Consider the following 18,326-nt stretch of genomic DNA (forward strand, 5'->3'; position numbering starts at 1 on the left):
ACGGCTTCACTGTAATGACCCCTCCCAAAACCCACACTTACCCCTTCTTAACTTAAATAAGACACGACTGCGTGACATTGGATGTAAAAGGCCACAGCAGCCCCGTTTATTAACACCAAACAAGCAATAACATTTTATCCATAAACGTAGAAATATTCCATAAACATAACCACCAGCAAAAGGAGGGGGGGTAAATGAAGAGTCCATTGTACATGATTGCAACACCAGCTCCACCACGTGCCCTCAGCCGCACCACACCGGCTCGAGGACACCCAGCCGAGTGTTGCAAAACCCATTGTACATGATTGCAACACCAGCTCCACCACGTGCCCTCAGCCGCACCACACCGGCTCGAGGACACCCAGCCGAGTGTTGCCCAACCAATGTCCTGCTGGGACCCAGCCCAGCAGGGACCCACGTTAACATGCCCCGCTGTGACCGAGCACAGCAGGGTCCCACGTTAACATGTCCCGCTGTGACCCAGCACAGCTGGGACCCACCTTAACCAAGTATACCATTGCACCACCAGGGGTAACCCGCTCCTGCACTGGGTTCACCCCCCCTCTTTGTGCAATCCACCGACTTCAAATACCCCCCTCCTTTCCGCCGACTGCTGCGACAACGTCATACCTCTTCTTCTCTTCACCATGTCGATCTCCAGAAGATCCTAAAATTAGGGCGGGAGGGCGGGACGATTCCGGACGTCTGCAAGGTAAGGAATGACCATCCCCCCACAGTTCTGCCCTATATATCCATCCAACTACTGACCACTCCCTCCAACTCACATTGCACAATAAGCCCCATAGCTCCAACCCACACCTTCCCCACAAGCACAAAGCACTACTGACCACTCCCTGCCAACTCACATTGCACCATAAGCCCCATAGCTCCAACCCACACCTTCCCCACAAACACAAAAGCACTACACCTTACCCTTCACTAACCCTCAGGCCTAGCATTCCTCCTTAGTCATGTGCGCCCTCCCTGTAGCCCCTTTGGGGCAGGCGTCCGGGCTTGCCTTGACTTAGGAAAGTCTGACTGACGGCTTCACTGTAATGACCCCTCCCAAAACCCACACTTACCCCTTCTTAACTTAAATTAGACACGACTGCGTGACATTGGATGTAAAAGGCCACAGCAGCCCCGTTTATTAACACCAAACAAGCAATAACATTTTATCCATAAACGTAGAAATATTCCATAAACATAACCACCAGCAAAAGGAGGGGGGGTAAATGAAGAGTCCATTGTACATGATTGCAACACCAGCTCCACCACGTGCCCTCAGCCGCACCACACCGGCTCGAGGACACCCAGCCGAGTGTTGCAAAACCCATTGTACATGATTGCAACACCAGCTCCACCACGTGCCCTCAGCCGCACAACACCGGCTCGAGGACACCCAGCCGAGTGTTGCCCAACCAATGTCCTGCTGGGACCCAGCCCAGCAGGGACCCACGTTAACATGCCCCGCTGTGACCGAGCACAGCAGGGTCCCACGTTAACATGTCCCGCTGTGACCCAGCACAGCTGGGACCCACCTTAACCAAGTATACCATTGCACCACCAGGGGTAACCCGCTCCTGCACTGGGTTCACCCCCCCTCTTTGTGCAATCCACCGACTTCAAATACCCCCCTCCTTTCCGCCACCGCGAGCACGTATGACACCTTGTACGTGCGAGTACCACCACCAAAAACCCAACCCGAGCCGACTCTGCGGCTCGAGTAACCAATGTTTCTGTACCAAGACCAATCAATCAAAACTGATCCCCATTAGACCTCACAATGCCAACCTACACCAAAATAACAGTACAACAAGGTCAGCCACACCCAAGACCTGCAACTAGCCAACCGCATCGTCCAATCCTATGCACCGCCTGCGCGACCAGTCCCCAACCTGAGCCGCCGCCTCTGCCTCGTTGAGACCGCAACATTGCAGGCGCCTCCGAAAATTATACTTCACCTAATAATTAATCAAAGCCAACCATTATTGCTGTGAACAAAAGAACCTACATTGGTTCCCCAAACCTCCGATAGATTCTTGAAAATGTGCCCAGTAAAACCCACTATGTAGTCATTCCAAACAGGAGCCCCTATGGACACCAACATGAGCACGGCTCCCAGGCAGAAAATTGCACTCCACCTGATAATAATCAAAGCCAACCATTATAGACGTAACAACAGAACCTACACTGGTTCCCCAACCTCCAACAGATTCTTGAAAAACGTGCCCCACTATATAGTCATGAACAACAACACGAGCATGGCTCCCAGGCAGGAGCATTCAGGCCCGATGTCTCAGATCAAACTCCTTGACGCCCCAGCGACCAAGTCTCCACCACACACGTGCAGTACCAAAACGCTGTTGGTCCCGTCAACCCTGCGTGATAGCATCTATCTTAAAATATCCACCCAACTAGAAAACATAAACCAATCCACCCCGTAATCACCATGACCCGGAACAAATTAATTGTGTGCATCACCCGTGCACTTCGAACCCAGAATCACAACACTATTGTTGCCACCCTCTTACCAAAAGTGAGATGTACTCCACACCCATTCCCCGCTGAACTGCGGATTCGACACTACTCACAAAAGAAAGAAAAGCGACTCCACACCACCTGAAGTCCAGGAAAACTCAGACACACATCACGTCTCCCGAAAACCCCAGACACCATAAACCCGGGCCATCCGTCAAAACATTGCACTCACCGGTGCCAGATGCTTGTCCACCACTCAGCCTTAAAGCACCGCAAAAAGCACCCCCAAACGGAGCATAGCCCCAGACGATTACCAGGTCCTTAGAATCATTAAAAGTCAATGCACATCGCTTTAGCTTCCCCTGCCACAGCGTACCACCAGCCCGACATTAATGAAAGTAATGTTATAGCTGCAACCTGCTCACCCACTACCTAAAGTACACCTCCCCCGCAGCAGCGCTGCACCACAACCGTGTCCCCATAATACCAGCCGGTCCTGACAAGTGCGCATAACGGAATAAATGACATAGCCATGTATTGCCGGACGGGCTACACCCACGTGGGAGACCATTCACACGGCCATCGAAACAACATGTCCTGCCTCATGCTCTATACAGAATTCCTGACAAATGGAACAACACCCGCTGGATAAACAAACCGTTCACCAACCAGGACCCCCGAGACCAGTAAAGCACACGCTGGGTTACCAAACTCAAATGTTGCATCATCCTTGCGCAACACTTCACCCTGGCCCCCTCGTCCGGGGGCACCCAAAAAGAAGAGACTCTAAGGAGAGCTGTATACCCAGAAGGCAAAGCAGGACCAGCTGCACCCACAATAAACCTCCTAGCCCATTGTAACGAAAAACTATCCACTCTGTATAATAAACTCCTACGTAGCTGCAATCAACGGCTGTAACAAATACCACCCGATACAGCCTGCCAAAAGCTCAATCGGCAACCCTAAAAAACCGCAGTGAGAACCCACCAGTCCTTACGTACAAAAGTTGTTAAAACTGCCCCAGGACAGCCACAACCAGCAAATTACCGTAAGAACGCCATATGAGTGCAGATCATGCAAAAACCCCCAGTGGATCGTAGCCCCACGTATTCAATAACCAAAATCAACCCCCCAAAACAGCAGCGCGATATATATGGGAACCTAATAACGACCCCCGACCTGACACGATGTACTCGTTAACCTAACCTGACTTAGACATAGGGCCCCAGGTGAATCAAACACTTTGACTTATCCAAACACATGATAACCGCAACAACGCCCTGAGCATGAAGAAACCCAAAGTAGTCAAGGGTTGGACCATGAACAGAAATAAGCACACCACCTTCCCTAATACCAGATATTAGTCCCAGGTTGGACCATGAACAGAAAATAAGCACTGCACCATCCCTAATACCAGATAATCCCCGACTACCACACAGAAACCAAACCACGGACCTCAACAACCGGACATTGACCAACCATAACCCCAGCTCCACGCCATATCTACGTACCCCCAGAAATTAACCAGGAAAACAAATCCGGTAAATGGTCAACTCCAAACCCCCCGGGGGAAATGTCATTCATTGCTGCCAGAAAGGCAGGTTCCCGAAAGATCTGCCGTCCCAAGCATCTCGAACTCACCAGAACGTCTGCCGCAACAAACCAAAATGCCCCTAGTGAACATGAAAACCCTTAGTACACTCAAAGCCCCTATTGGAGAACCGAACCCGGCATATAAATAAAACACACCCTAATGAAAACTCGACCACCTACCCCCTCACCTCTGACCAGCAATAGAACACACCCCACTGTAACGTGAAAGATTAAGCCGCCCGATGCACTACCCAAACAGATCACCACGTCAGTGAACTGCCATCCAACCCTTATCAAATACTAGGCGCGGCGATAAAACTGCTCACCACATCAGTGAACTAACATCAACCCTTATCAAATACTAGGCGCGGCGATAAAACAGCTCACCACATCAGTGAACTACCATCAAACCCTTATCAAATACTTGGTGCGGCGATAATCCTCCAGCCCAAAGACCCCATGCCTATAACAATAAACCATAAAACTGGCATGGATATGGCTATTCACCACCGCTCTGCCAATATCCGTATCACCACCTGAATTACTCACAAACCGCCATGGAATCACCACCAGTCATACACAAACACCCAGAGAATGCAAGCACAATTATACTAACCAAAATAAAATGATGTCGTCACCTATAGATATACCCACTATCATAAAAGCAAACTAGCATGAAATTAAAAATACCTCCCAACACTCATGAAGTGCACAAAACAGCCTCCTGGACCACAAAGCAACCATTCCCTCACAGATTCGAACGCTGTCCACATGGACCAGCCGCGCATCTTTCCGAACCCCCAGACAAACACCCGAAACCATACGTAGCAACACCCTTCCCAACCAATATAATCTAGACATTAATAAAGGTTTAAGTGAGCCTTACTTACTAGGCTGACTCCGCGGAACCCCACAGAACAGCCGTCACGTGTCCTCCGCGTCGAGCACCGCAACTGCGATCTTCTCCATGGATCTCCGCCGACTCGCCAGCGCCCAGACCGACTGTCCGTCCGGGAACGCATGGCAAAAAGTCACTGGCTCGGAGCCTCAAACAGGGGGGGGAGGTTGGCGCTCCAGCCGCAGGCAACACCTCCTGAATCTGGCACCCAACGCCGGGGGAACGCGACGCCGGACCACATGACCTGTGGCCCCTGGCAGCTGAAGGGTGGCCACATGACCGAGCCACCGCCCGCTTCCCCCCAGCGCCGCGAGAAAGGAAATGAGGCCGGTGAAGTCACACACCACCTCGCCACCGGGCTCCTTGCCTAATAGACCTAATACATACTAGGATAGGATTTTAGAGATGGGACTACCCCTTTAATTCCATTCTTTCTATGAATGTAAAATGTTTTTATAGGAATTCTTAAACAAAAAAAAAGTAGGGCAAAGTTATCAATTTAAAAATATGGGGGCTGATTCATTTATAATAATGTTGTGCGACACTGGAATACAATAGTCTGAATTCATTAAGAGGTGCACACCATTTAATAAATTTTGTCTAGAAATGTGTGAATTTATTCGAATATAATTGAATTCTCTAGAATATTACAAAGCTCGCATTCTCTAGAATATGCATTTTTTGCAATTCACTCCATGTTATTTAGCAAAATGGTAGCCAGTGGTGGATTTATGTTGTTGAGCAATAGAGGACTGACAAAAGGTTAAAAAATAATAATACTTTCCTCATAGCTCTCCTTTCTCACTGCCTGCCATCCAGTCCTCTTTACCTATTTTTTTGCCTACCCCAGTCATGTTCATCTTTTTCAGCTTGCTTTACTCAGTGCCGAGGCTTCCAGTGCCAACTAAGCATCTAACATCACTGCGTGCCATGCCAGCACAGTGCACATAAAGGTATCTTGACATTATGATGTGAATTGCTCCATGGGGAACACATGTTGTGATGTTATAATGTGTATTGTCACAGTCCCCAGTCACATCAGAGGTCTAATTGCCGCCAGAAGCTCTGGAATAGATTTAAGCAAGTCAGAAAGGATGCATGCCATAGAAAAAGGCGAAAAGAAGAGGTGTGGTAGACTGGATGGCAGGTAGTGTGGGCTGTAGGACTGGTGAATATTCATTTTTTTTACATTCTACATTTATTATGCTATGGATTGAATTTTCATGTTAATTTCATGTGATTTGCCAAATTTTGAATATTGGTATATTCAGTCATATCTAATTAGGTCACTTTCAAGTTCTGCCTTAACCAAACGTGATAGAAGGCCTAAAGTTAAAGATGACACATTTATTTTATATTTTAGGCAAAAAAATATAGATATATTTCATATTTTACATTTTAAAAATCACAAAAAAGGAAAATGGGCATCTGCAAAAGTTTGGGGACCCTGCATGGTTAATACCTTGTAGCACTCCCTTTTGCAAGTATCACAGCTTGTAAATGCTTTTTGTAGTCAGCCAAGTCTCTTTGACACTTTTCATTCTCTACTCAACCCAAGAGTACAGGCCCCAACCACGGAGCTCCAAGCTGACGATCTGGAAAATTACTTCAAAGAAAAAATTGACCAGATCCGACAGGAAATTATCTCCCAATCACCTCATACCATGCACTGTCCTCCCTCCCACACTGCATCTAGCTCACTCTCTGATTTTGAACCAGTCACAGAAGAAGTAAGCAGGCTCCTTGCATCTTCTCGCCCAACCACTTGCACCAGTGACCCATTTCCATCACATCTCCTCCAGTCCCTTTCCTCTGCTGTCACCCCTCACCTAACTAAAATATTTAACCTCTCTCTCTCTTCTGGTATCTTTCCCTCCTCATTTAAGCATGCCATCATACATCCACTACTTAAAAACCATCCCTCGACCAAAACTGTGCTGCTAACTATAGACCTGTCTCTAATCTTCCCTTCATCTCTAAACTCCTGGAACGCCTGGCCCACTCTCGTCTTATCCGCTATCTCTTTGATAACTCTCTTCTCGACCCTCTCCAATCCGGTTTCCGCTCTTTACACTCTACTGAAACTGCCCTCACTAAAGTCTCTAATGATCTACTAACAGCTAAATCAAATGGTCATTACTCCATGCTAATTCTCTTGGATCTCTCTGCAGCATTCGACACTGTGGATCATCAGCTCCTCCTCACTATGCTCCGTCCCATTGGCCTCAAGGACACGGTTCTCTCCTGGTTCTCCTCCTATCTCTCTGACCGCTCCTTTACTGTATCTTTTGCCGGTTCCTCCTCCTCTCACCTTCCCCTTACTGTTGGGGTTCCTCAAGGATCGGTTCTAGGCCCCCTCCTCTTCTCCTTGTACACTGCCCCTATTGGTCAAGCAATCAGTAGATTTGGTTTCCAGTACCATCTCTATGCTGATGACAGCCAATTATATGCTTCTTCTCCTGACATCACGCTAGCCTTTCTAGAAAACACCGGCGATTGTCTAAACGCTGTGTCTAACATCATGTCCTCACTATATCTGAAACTGAACCTGTCAAAGACTGAACTCCCTGTGTTTCCTCCCTCTACTAATGTACCTATACCCGACATTGCCATTTCTGTGTGTGGTTCCACTATTACTCCCAGCAACATGCCCGCTGTCTTGGGGTTATACTTGACTCCGAGCTTTTCTTTGCTCCCCACATTCGATCACTGGCTCGCTCTTGTCATCTGCACCTCAAAAATATTTCTAGAATTCGACCTTTTCTTACTTTTGACTCCGCAAAAACTCTTACTGTTTCTCTTATTGATTCTCGTCTCGACTATTGTAACTCTCTTCTAATCTGTTTCCCTCTTACCAAACTCTCCCCTCTCCAATCTGTCTTGAATGCTGAAGCCAGGATCATATTCCTCAGCAATTGTTACACCGATGCCTCTACCTTGTGCCAGTCATTACACTGGATACCCGTCCTCTCCAGAATTCAGTATAAACTTAATACCCTCACCCACAAAGCCTTCCATGGCTCAGCACCACCCTACATCTCCTCCCTTGTTTCAGTATACCACCCTACCCGCACCCTCCATTCTGCTGATGACCTGAGGTTAGCATCCTCAATATTCAGAACCTCCCACTCCCGTCTCCAAGACTTTACACGTGCTGCGCCAATTCTTTGGAATGCACTTCCCAGGTCAATACGATTCGTCCCCAATCCCCACAATTTTAAGCGTGCCCTGAAAACGCATTTATTCAGACTGGCCTACCGCCACAACACATTAACCTAATCTATCCCTGGTGGCACAGTCAAAAGTTTTACCATAACCAGGTTCCTCGCATCATGTTCCCACATGCTTTATGCATCCATTAGCTCTCTGTGTCTGTACTATTGCACACTTAACATTATGGCTGGTCCAAACAATCAGGGCAATTGTTACCACCCACCTTTCTTGTCTACCTCTTTCCTCATAGACTGTAAGCTTGCGAGCAGGGCCCTCATTTCTCTTGGTATTTGTTATAATCTATGTGATAATTGTGATGCTGTAATGTCTTTTGTCTGTACAAGTCCCCTCTGAAATGTAAAGTGCTGCGGAATATGTCGGCGCTATAGAAATCAAATTTATTATTATTATAAGAGTATTTGAGGTATTTTTTTCAATTCTTCCTTGGAAAATTATTCCAGTTCTGTGAGATTCCTGGGTTGTCTAGCATGCACTGCAATTTTGAGGTCTAGCAACAGAATGATGTTCAGATCATGGGATTGTGTGGGCCATTGTAAAACCTTCAGTTTGCACCTTTTGAGATAGTCAATTTTGGATTTTGACATGTATTTAGGATCATTATCCATTTATAGCAACAATCCTCTTTTAAACTTCAGCTTTTTTAAAGATGGTGTTATGTTTGCATCAAGAATTTGTCGAAAATTCATTGAATTCATTCTTCCCTCTAGCCATGAAATGTTCCCATGCTATTGGCTGCAACACAACCCCAAAGCATGATTGATCCACTTCCATGCTTAATGGTTGGTGAAACGTTCTTTTCCTGAAATTATGTTCCCTTTTTTTCTTAACACATATGAATTTTATGGAGAGGATGCAGGATAGGTTTTCTTCTGATGACTCTTCCTTGAAGACCATATTTGTGCAGGTGTCTCTGAACATTAGAACAATGTACCACAACTTCAGAATCTACTAAATCTTTCTGAAGGTCTTTTGCAGTCAAGCAGGGGTTCTAATTTGCCTCTCTAGCAATCCTGTGAGCAGCTTTCACTGAAATTTAGCTTGATCTTCCAGATCTTATCTTGACCTACACTGTTCCTGTTAACTAGCATTTCTTAATTACATTTTGCACTCAGGAAAGGGCAACTTGAAAACGCTTTGCTATCTTCTTATAGCCTTCTCTTGTGGACCTCCACTATTTTCATTTTCAGAGTGCTAGGCAGCTTCTTAGGAGAACCCATTGCTGCTGTGCTGTTTTTTGGCATAATGTTAGAGGAGGTTGGGTTTTTATAAAGCTAGGAAATTTGCATCAATTGACCTTTTGTAAAGATGACAGTGAAGAAGCCATAACCCTAACAGGCTAATTCAAGTCTAAAACCTTGGTCAAAATTATCTGAGCACACATCTCCTAGGATCCCCTAACTTTTACATCGGTCTATTTTCCTTTTTGTCATTTTTAATATGTAAAAAAAAAATATTGTTTTTTGGCCTAAAATACAAAGGAAATGTGTCATGTTAACTTTAGGCCATTTTGGAGATCATTTTTGGACATGTTCAACTTGCCTAACTGTTCACAGAAACAGTAATTTTGACCAGGGGTGCCCAAATTTTATATGCCACTCTATGTTGGGCCAACTACAGTTGTTTAAATAACCATCACACCATAGCAGGCCTAAACAATGGTAGCTTCATACCAAAAGTCATTGAATAACAGTGTTATAAAATGTCTAGGCATAACTGCTGTACAATTAGTACTTAGAATTGTCTATACTGGTTCTCACTGGGACCAATATGAAATGTAGTTGTTCCTGGCATACTGTACTTGTATCATGCGGGACTGTATGAACTTGATCATGAACTAGAACAATAGTTCAGTTTTTCATTTCTATAAACACCACTTTGAATACTATGCTTTCTAGCCAGTTGGGTTTCACTTACTAACATCAAGCACACTTTTCCTTTTAGACTCTAGTAATGGTCACATGGAATTTCACCACCGTGGACGAGTTCATTCTTCTAGGTCTAACCAGTAGACAGGACTTGAGGATTTGGCTTTTTATTGTAGTTCTTGCATGTTATATTGTTTCTTTATTTGGTAATATAGTAATAATTTGGGTTAGTAACATAAACCCTCGACTCAACACTCCAATGTACTTCTTTCTGAGAAATCTCTCCTTCTTGGATGTCTGCTATACGTCAAGTGTTGTTCCTATAATGCTAATAAACTTATTATCAGTGAAGAAAACCATCTCTTTCCACGCTTGTTTCACCCAAATGTTCATTCATCTTTCTCTAGGAGGGACAGAGTGTTTTTTGTTGATGGCAATGGCCTACGACCGGTATGTGGCGGTATGCAGCCCCTTACACTATACTAGTATTATGCATCCAATCTTGTGCATTAAAATTGCATTAGGATCGTGGTTCGGAGGCTTTGTAGACTCTGTAGTACACACAGTGTATACATTGCAGTTACCGTTCTGTAGCAGAAATATAGTGAATCATTTTTTTTGTGAAACGCCCTCACTGCTAGAACTGGCTTGTACCGATGCTTCTCTTAATAAGACTGTCCTTTTCTTCTGTGCTATAGTGGTATCCGGTACCCCATTCTTTTGCATTCTTATTACATATGTCAAAATAATTACCAGCATAATGAAGATTCGTACAACCACTGGACGGAGAAAAGCTTTTTCCACTTGTGCTTCGCATGTTCTTGTCGTGGCTTTATTTTACGGCACAATATTCTTTATCTATATGAGACCTGGGACCGTTCACGTCACTAACCATGATAAAATGGCCGCCTTGTTCTACAGTGTTATCACCCCAATGCTAAATCCTCTGATCTACTCTTTAAGAAACAACGATGTGAAATTAGCACTGAAGGAAAGTACAAGAAAGAAGACTATGTTACAGTATAATTGACTCATACACTTGACTTGCAAATGATTTTGTGACATTTTTAAGGTATTATGTAGGAAAATATGTTTTCAGAATGTTTCCATGTTTTGGTTTCCTCTTATTGCATTTTATGACAAAGTTGCTGCAGCCAAAAAGAACCATAATTCTGGCGTTATTTTTTTCGTTATGCTGTTTAATTCAGATTAATTTATTTTATAGTTTGATATATCATATTTTTACAAACGCAGCAACACCAAATACATGTTTTGTTTTTTAATTGTTTTATTTTTAATGGGGTAAAAGGGGGGCAATTTGAACTTTTGTGATTTTTTTATTTTTGAAAACTTTTTTCTCACTTTTTACTGTATTGACTAGTCCTCATAGGGGACTTGAAGCTTTGATTATCCGATCTCCTGTGCTATTCATAACAGTGCATTAACAGAAATCATAATTGCCTATGAATGCCGGCCCGTTCATAAGATTATATGGACAGGCATGAGGGTCAACCGCAGACCTCCGGCTGACATGGCAACCGATCGGTGCCCCAAGGTCATGTGACAGTGGCGCAAATGGGTGGGATGATTGATGAGGTTCTGGCCAGCACATGTTAAATCCCACTGTAAGTGGATTTAATTGGTTAACAGCTGCTATCATGTGCAGGGAAATATGTGGGTGAGGTGTGCATGTCCGCATCAAAGGCAGGAACATGACCTTTGACGTAAACATACATCAAAGGTTGTGATTGGGTGCTTTGCCAAAAAAGATTAACACTTTTTCTTAGAATAGATTAGAAATATATATTTGATCGGCGACCCCAGTAAGACCCTTACCAATCACTAGAGAAGGGATGTCAATTCTTCCATTCCTTCTACAACAAAAGGTCAGTAGGTGGAGACTGAATGGTGCAGGTAGTGCATGTAGACTAAAAAGTGCATGTAGGTAAAAAAGTCAAAACAGCATCAATGGTGGGGTCAACAGCGTTAATATACTTGGATAGGTGACGAATATCTTTTTTGTGAAAACTACTATGTCCTCATATATGTACCGTATATACAGTTGTTCAGGGTTTGAAAGACAGATATACTCCAGAAACAGGACAAAAGTCATACATGTGTGGTAGGGGGCCAGATTGGGGGGTGGTCCACTGCTTACCACGTCCAGATGACACAGACACCAGACGATGCAAAGATGAGATGGAGGCAGATTCCAGTTGTAACAGATCCGGGTTTATTGGCCGTCCTCCTGACGACCATAGCTATGCACCGCAGTTCCTTTACAGCTCTCCGTTTCCAGGCCCGGGTAACTTCACCTTTCCTTCAGTCGTAGTGACGTTCCTCGCGGATCTTTCGCTGGGGCTGTCCTAGACCAATCTACCTCCAGTGCTTCACCTGCCCGAGGTCGTCGTCCAATCGGTACCCCCGGGGCCTCGTCTGTCCTGAGGTCCGTTGTGTCAGGGCCACCCCCTGACTGTCTCTTCCTGTTAGTCCCCTGGCCGAGCTCTACCACTGTTCTCAGTCTTCTGTCCTGAGTCTTCTCCTCCTGAGCTCCTCCCGGGACTAGCCTAACCTTGAACCCTAACCTGTCCTATTTATCCCCTCTCACTGGGAATTTCCCTCCTGGGTTCCTATCTCCCCACCCCCCATGACTAAGCAGTTTCTATAGCCGTAAGCTAATGTCAAGTCCTGAACTACACTCCCCCCTGCCATTTTGTGGTCAAATTTCGGTACTGCACTCCCTTTTCTGTCTTTCCCTGCTGTTACCTTTCTGTCATTGCCAATCTCCGTCTAAAGTGCACAAATCATCCCCTCCTACTTCCAGTCAAGTCTGTCCGTCAAGTCACCTTCCCCACACATGAACTATCTCAAACACTGCTCACATGTTCAATCAAGAAAAATTTGCAATACCAGACACAACTGAGAAACAATAAAGATTATTATTATTATTATTATTATTCATAATAATAACAGAAGCAGCAGTGTATTTGGAGTAAAAACAAAGTAGAATATATTTTCCAATTTTGAACTCTGCATTAAGGCTTGTGAACATCTTCCTATTTTTACACCACTAGTGAACAATTGGTGGCTTAGTTCCTGAGGACTGGTTGGACATCTGTATTCTAATGATACTTGTAGCTGGGACATAGTCTGGTGATTATTAATAGGTTAATGTGCTCTGTCTGGGATTGCAACATTATCACCATTCAAGCAAAAGGAGCTTAACACAACTCATGGCATTGCCTATTGTAATGTCAGTATGAGCAGAATTTACATTTTCATGATTACTTTTACAACACCACAATCACTTAAAATTAATGATAAAATGAAGTATTATATTAATTAACATTGTTTTCCTCCTGCATACATACAGACAATTAATATTTTATTGTTACAAAAGCTCAGAAATGATTGAATCCTGACAATTTTTGGCCTTTACATAGTAACATTGATTTCTGAGTATTATTGAGGACAGGTATTGCTGTAAATACATTACTGTATATACAGTATACCATGTGAAAATTGTAGACTGGTGTGGAAAAATGCTGAATCAAATGATTATTTTGGTGTGACCACATTTTGCCTTCAAAACGGCATCAATTCTTCTAGGTCACTCGCAGAAGTTCAAAGAGTTTACATAATTATAGTGAAGTGTATGAATAAGCAATTACACAAAACAGGTTATAATAATAATCATCATTTTCGTAAGTAGGCTGAAACAGTCATTAACTGAAACAGAAACATCCGTGTAGGAGGTTTAAAACTGGAAGAGGAACAGCCAAACTCTGCTACAAATGTGACATTGTAGAAGACAGTTTCATGTCACAGGTCATACACCATGGCAACCCAAATTATGTAGTCGAAGTCCAGAGGATCTGGACTCGCCATGATTTTATTAGTTACTATGATAAAAAACAATCAAATAATAACACAAGGGCTCAACAATAATATGTAATATTAAATAACATTCAATAAATAATTAAAAAATATAAGAAAATGACTCTTAATTATATATTGCTATAAATAATTTAGCAGCTATAATAATAGCTGGGCAGCCATCAGGGCGTTACTGCCCTTACTGACGTATGGGGCCCGATGAGCAGAGGGGGCTCGCGGTGGGCCCCCTCTCCACTGCTCATCAGGCCCCCATAGCGGGCCCCCTCTCCACTGCTCACCGGGCCCCAGTGGCAGGATTTTATCGGCTCAGTAAATGCCTGTGCGTCCTCAGACGCACGGGCAGTTAAAATTTGCCGTGCGTCCTCTCCCGCACGGCAACAATTAACAGCCACCAATCACAGGCTGACAGCTAACTTCAGTGGGACTGTCATATGCGGGAACAAAGGTCTGCGCCTCAGATGTATTGAGTGGAGGACAGTGCTGGATCTCGGCCAGGTAAGGAGAAACTTTTTTTAATTTTTTTGTAAGGCCACGGTATGGGGCATATTATATACTATGGGGCTGCATTATACTATGGGGATGCATTATATTATGGGTACATTATATTTCTATAGGGTTGCATTATACTGCTATGGGAGTGTATTATACTATTGGGGTGCATTATACTGCAATGGGGGTGCATTATACTATGGGGGTGCATTATACCACTATATTTGAATATGGGATGCATTATACTAGTAGGATGACTATGGGGGAAATACGGAGAGACATGGGGGCAGTATGGAGAGATATGAGGCAGAATGGGTGGACACCTCCAGGTCGGCAGCCCAAACCAAAGATCCCTGGATTGACACCGTGGGAAGAGGAGTACTTACGGATTGCCAATGACTACTTTGAATCTGGTAGCCGGTAAAACACTTTTCAAATCTCGTTACCCAGGAGGGTTATTTGCACCAGTTGTGCCTTGTTTTGCTATCATGTTTTTCCTGTTTTTCTTTGTTGCCCTGCTTTTGATTGGCAGCGTTTTTTCTACATTTGGAACTGAGGAGATCATGAACGCTGTATGATCCAAAACTTTTATTGTAAATAGTTGCACCTCTTTAGGTGCCCTTTCTTGGTTTTACATATAGGACCCTTTTGTGAAGATAATGGTTACACAAAGACACTTTGCGAAGATGATGTCTTTGAATGGACACTTTTCAAAGAATGATATCTACCTCAAGGGACACTGCAAGAAATCCTGGCTGGGAGCAGTGTTCAGCACTTTGCAAGAATCTTTGAATGTTTTATGATGTTGTGTCTTATGAAAAGTAAATGTCTTTTATAGCATGTTTGACACAGAAAATTAGAAAAGTTTTGAGATAGAATGTGAGAATTGAATAAAGAATAAAGAATTGAAAGTGATAGGTGACAGGCCAAGTACAGATGGTCAGTGTCTTGCGTCTAGAAGAAACAGTGAAAGAAGGAAAATGAGAGAAAATGTGTTACAGAGAATAATTGCACTTTGAACTAGGAATTGCGCTTAAAGAAATTTTTGATACTAAGATAGGAAGTTAGCCTGTTTGTAACGTTTAAGAAATGTGCCTTAGATAAGTATTGTTAAACAGCATTTAAAATTTTTGTGTGTTCCTGTATTGTACTTTTGCTGTCTTGCAGCCCGCGGACATGCTGTGTTTAATGGGGGGTATGTGGCGCCCCTGAGGCTTCAGTCACCACAGGGGTACTGCACCTTCTCCTAAGGTGTGGTACCCCACCATCCAGGTAGGGTGGGAACTCCCTTTCGCATTCCAACACCTGCACCCCACACACAGGATAGTTCAGCAGGGACCCATCCATGCTTTATGCTGGAAAGGTCATAGGATGCCTTTTGTGGTCCCTGGCTTCGTAACACGGGAGGTGCTGGGGAGGCGGGTGGAGTTAGATATAAAAGAGAGGGAAGGTATAGGATTTCAGGTCAGGTCAGTCTGACAGAGGGTGAGAGAGAAAGGAAGTCACTCAGACAGGAGTGAGGATCCCTGGAAGAGGGATGGAAGAAGGAGTGCTGCAGTTGCCTCAGTGACCTGAGCCAGCTGGCACGGGAAAGGAAGAGAAGGAGAAAGAGACGTACACTGGAGACTACAGATTCCATAAGAGAGAGAGAACAGATCGGAACGAAGGAGAATAGAAGGACGGTGGGAAGCAGGTTGAGAAAGCGAGAGAACCCTTCCAGTCCAGAGCGCAAAGGCCGGGGCCCAGTCCCCGAGGTTGATTGGATCTTTATGTCCGGCGACAGACACCGGAGGAGTAGTGAGCCACTAACGCCTTACTCCCATCATAGACTTGGGACACAACAGCAACTGGATAGTGAGCTGGGACGCAGAGAGGAGTCCCCGAAGCAGGCTACAGCTGTCTGTCATACAAGTAGCGACTAGGAACACCTAGAGAGAGGCATTCCAGAGTAACTAAGTACTGGAGTGCTTCGCACCTAAAGGCGCATTGGAGGAGTCGTTCAGTAAGGTACATATTGGTGGAGTGTGGAGGGGAGAATCCTATCCTGCCTGGAGGTTGGCTGGGGCCCTGACCTGAAGAACGCAGTGCGGAGGCAGGCATTTGTGTGAACTGCAAACAGTGAGTAAAGCTTTGGAACCGCATACTCTGTTGTCCTCCAATTATTCCAGCACCGCTACACCTGAGTACCAGCCTCTATACCATTCTGCGCCTCTCCTCATCCATTGCACCTACACTGCCCTGGGACTACAGCTCCACCTGTGGGGAGCTACACCATCTTTGCTGCACCACACCATCAGTCTGAGTGGATCTGCATGCAGCGTTGGCTCAACATCCCACTTGCCAAACACCACGGGTGGCATCACGAATTATCCAAATAAACTATTACACCATTAACATCACCGCCATTGATATTGGGCGCCCAGGGCCACGGACCGGGTCACCGCTGCTGTGACACACATTCCCCCTGACACCGGCCCGGTACCGAGTACCCCACTGCCCTGGGTGTGAGGTGCGACCCATCTTCATCTAGCATAGTATAGACGTTGGGGAAAAATTGGGGAATGGGCTCTAGATAATTGTTATTTTCTGCAGAGACAAGTCCTTGCTGGAAGAAGTGATGGTAGTCTGAACTGGATGAATAAGAAAAGTGTGTTACCTGTACACTTACACTATATACTGTATACTATATACAGAGCTCCTGTGTATAATGTCACCGGTGATCACTGTATTACCTGTACACTGACACTATATACAGAACTCCTGTGTATAATGTCACCGGTGATCACTGTGTAAGTAAGTAGGTGCTGAGATGCAGTACGCAGGGATTGCAGGTCAATGCGGTGTAACAATACTATTGAATTTAATAATAAAGATGAAAGTAATCTCCTCTCAGGGAGAAAACAAACAAGACGTTCACAGCTATCTCATATACCACTGCGAAAATTATCACATTTTATTACAAAAATATATAAATGTTAAACTAAAATTAGTACTGCACCATACACAAAAGAATGAACACCATAGGGAGGTGCCTGTCTTTATACTGGCCTGTGTATCCCTACCTGACAGTGGAGGTTGGAGCCCTAGGACCTGCGCAATGGCCCCCCTACTCCTCGACGGCTCTCCCTGCTACCCCTATAGGGCCCTATAGTGGCAGGGGTGTGATAAGGTGTTAAATAGGTAGGAGAGAAAGAGGAGAAATGTTTGAGTAACTTCTTCTTGGCTTATCTTTACAGGTACTTTTTCTTGTTTAAATGTTCGGCAATGGGTTAACTGGACCTAGATGATCTCTCCTGTTCTCTAGGGAGGAAGTATCTTCTTGTCATTCCCTATATCTTTAGTTATCTGATGTAATTAATATTCCCATGCTGAATATATATTCAAAAAAGAGCCCCCCTGGGACCAATAAAGTTGGAGGCACTTAACAGATTATATAAAGTTATAAAGTCAACCAAGAGATATTAGATATCAACTAATCAATACAAATCCCTCATAAAGATGCGTAACGTACACAGGTCACTGACATATGCAATAAATCAGGATACTCTGACCTATGAAAATCCCACGAACCCACTCAAGGTGCACTAATACAAATCAAACAATCAAAACATGTGTGCACAACAGCATAGATCATAAAGATGTATACAGTCATATGTTAAAGTTTGGGCACCCCTATTAATGTTAACCTTTTTTCTTTATAACAATTTTGGCTTTTGCAACAGCTATTTCAGTTTCATATATCTAATAACTGATGGACTCAGTTATATTTCTGGATTCAAATGAGGTTTATTGTACTAACAGAAAATGTGCAATTTGCATTTAAACAAAACTTAACTGAACCGGAATTGTTTTGTAAACAGGAATGGTGA

At 44.3% G+C, this 18,326-nt stretch overlaps 1 protein-coding gene across 1 annotated transcript; it reads left to right on the top strand.

Annotated features, from left to right (window-relative positions):
• The first annotated feature begins 10,156 nt into the window (after positions 1–10,156).
• On the top strand, positions 10,157–11,101 carry LOC141084400 (putative olfactory receptor 2B8). Its single transcript, XM_073569127.1, has one exon. It carries the CDS (start codon positions 10,157–10,159, stop codon positions 11,099–11,101), a length of 945 nt encoding a protein of 314 aa, XP_073425228.1.
• Positions 11,102–18,326: the final 7,225 nt, after the last annotated feature.

This window comes from Dendrobates tinctorius, unplaced genomic scaffold (genome assembly GCF_039654945.1).
Source record: "Dendrobates tinctorius isolate UK_male_01 unplaced genomic scaffold, ASM3965494v1 ptg000022l, whole genome shotgun sequence".
Taxonomy (NCBI): Eukaryota; Metazoa; Chordata; class Amphibia; order Anura; family Dendrobatidae; genus Dendrobates; species Dendrobates tinctorius.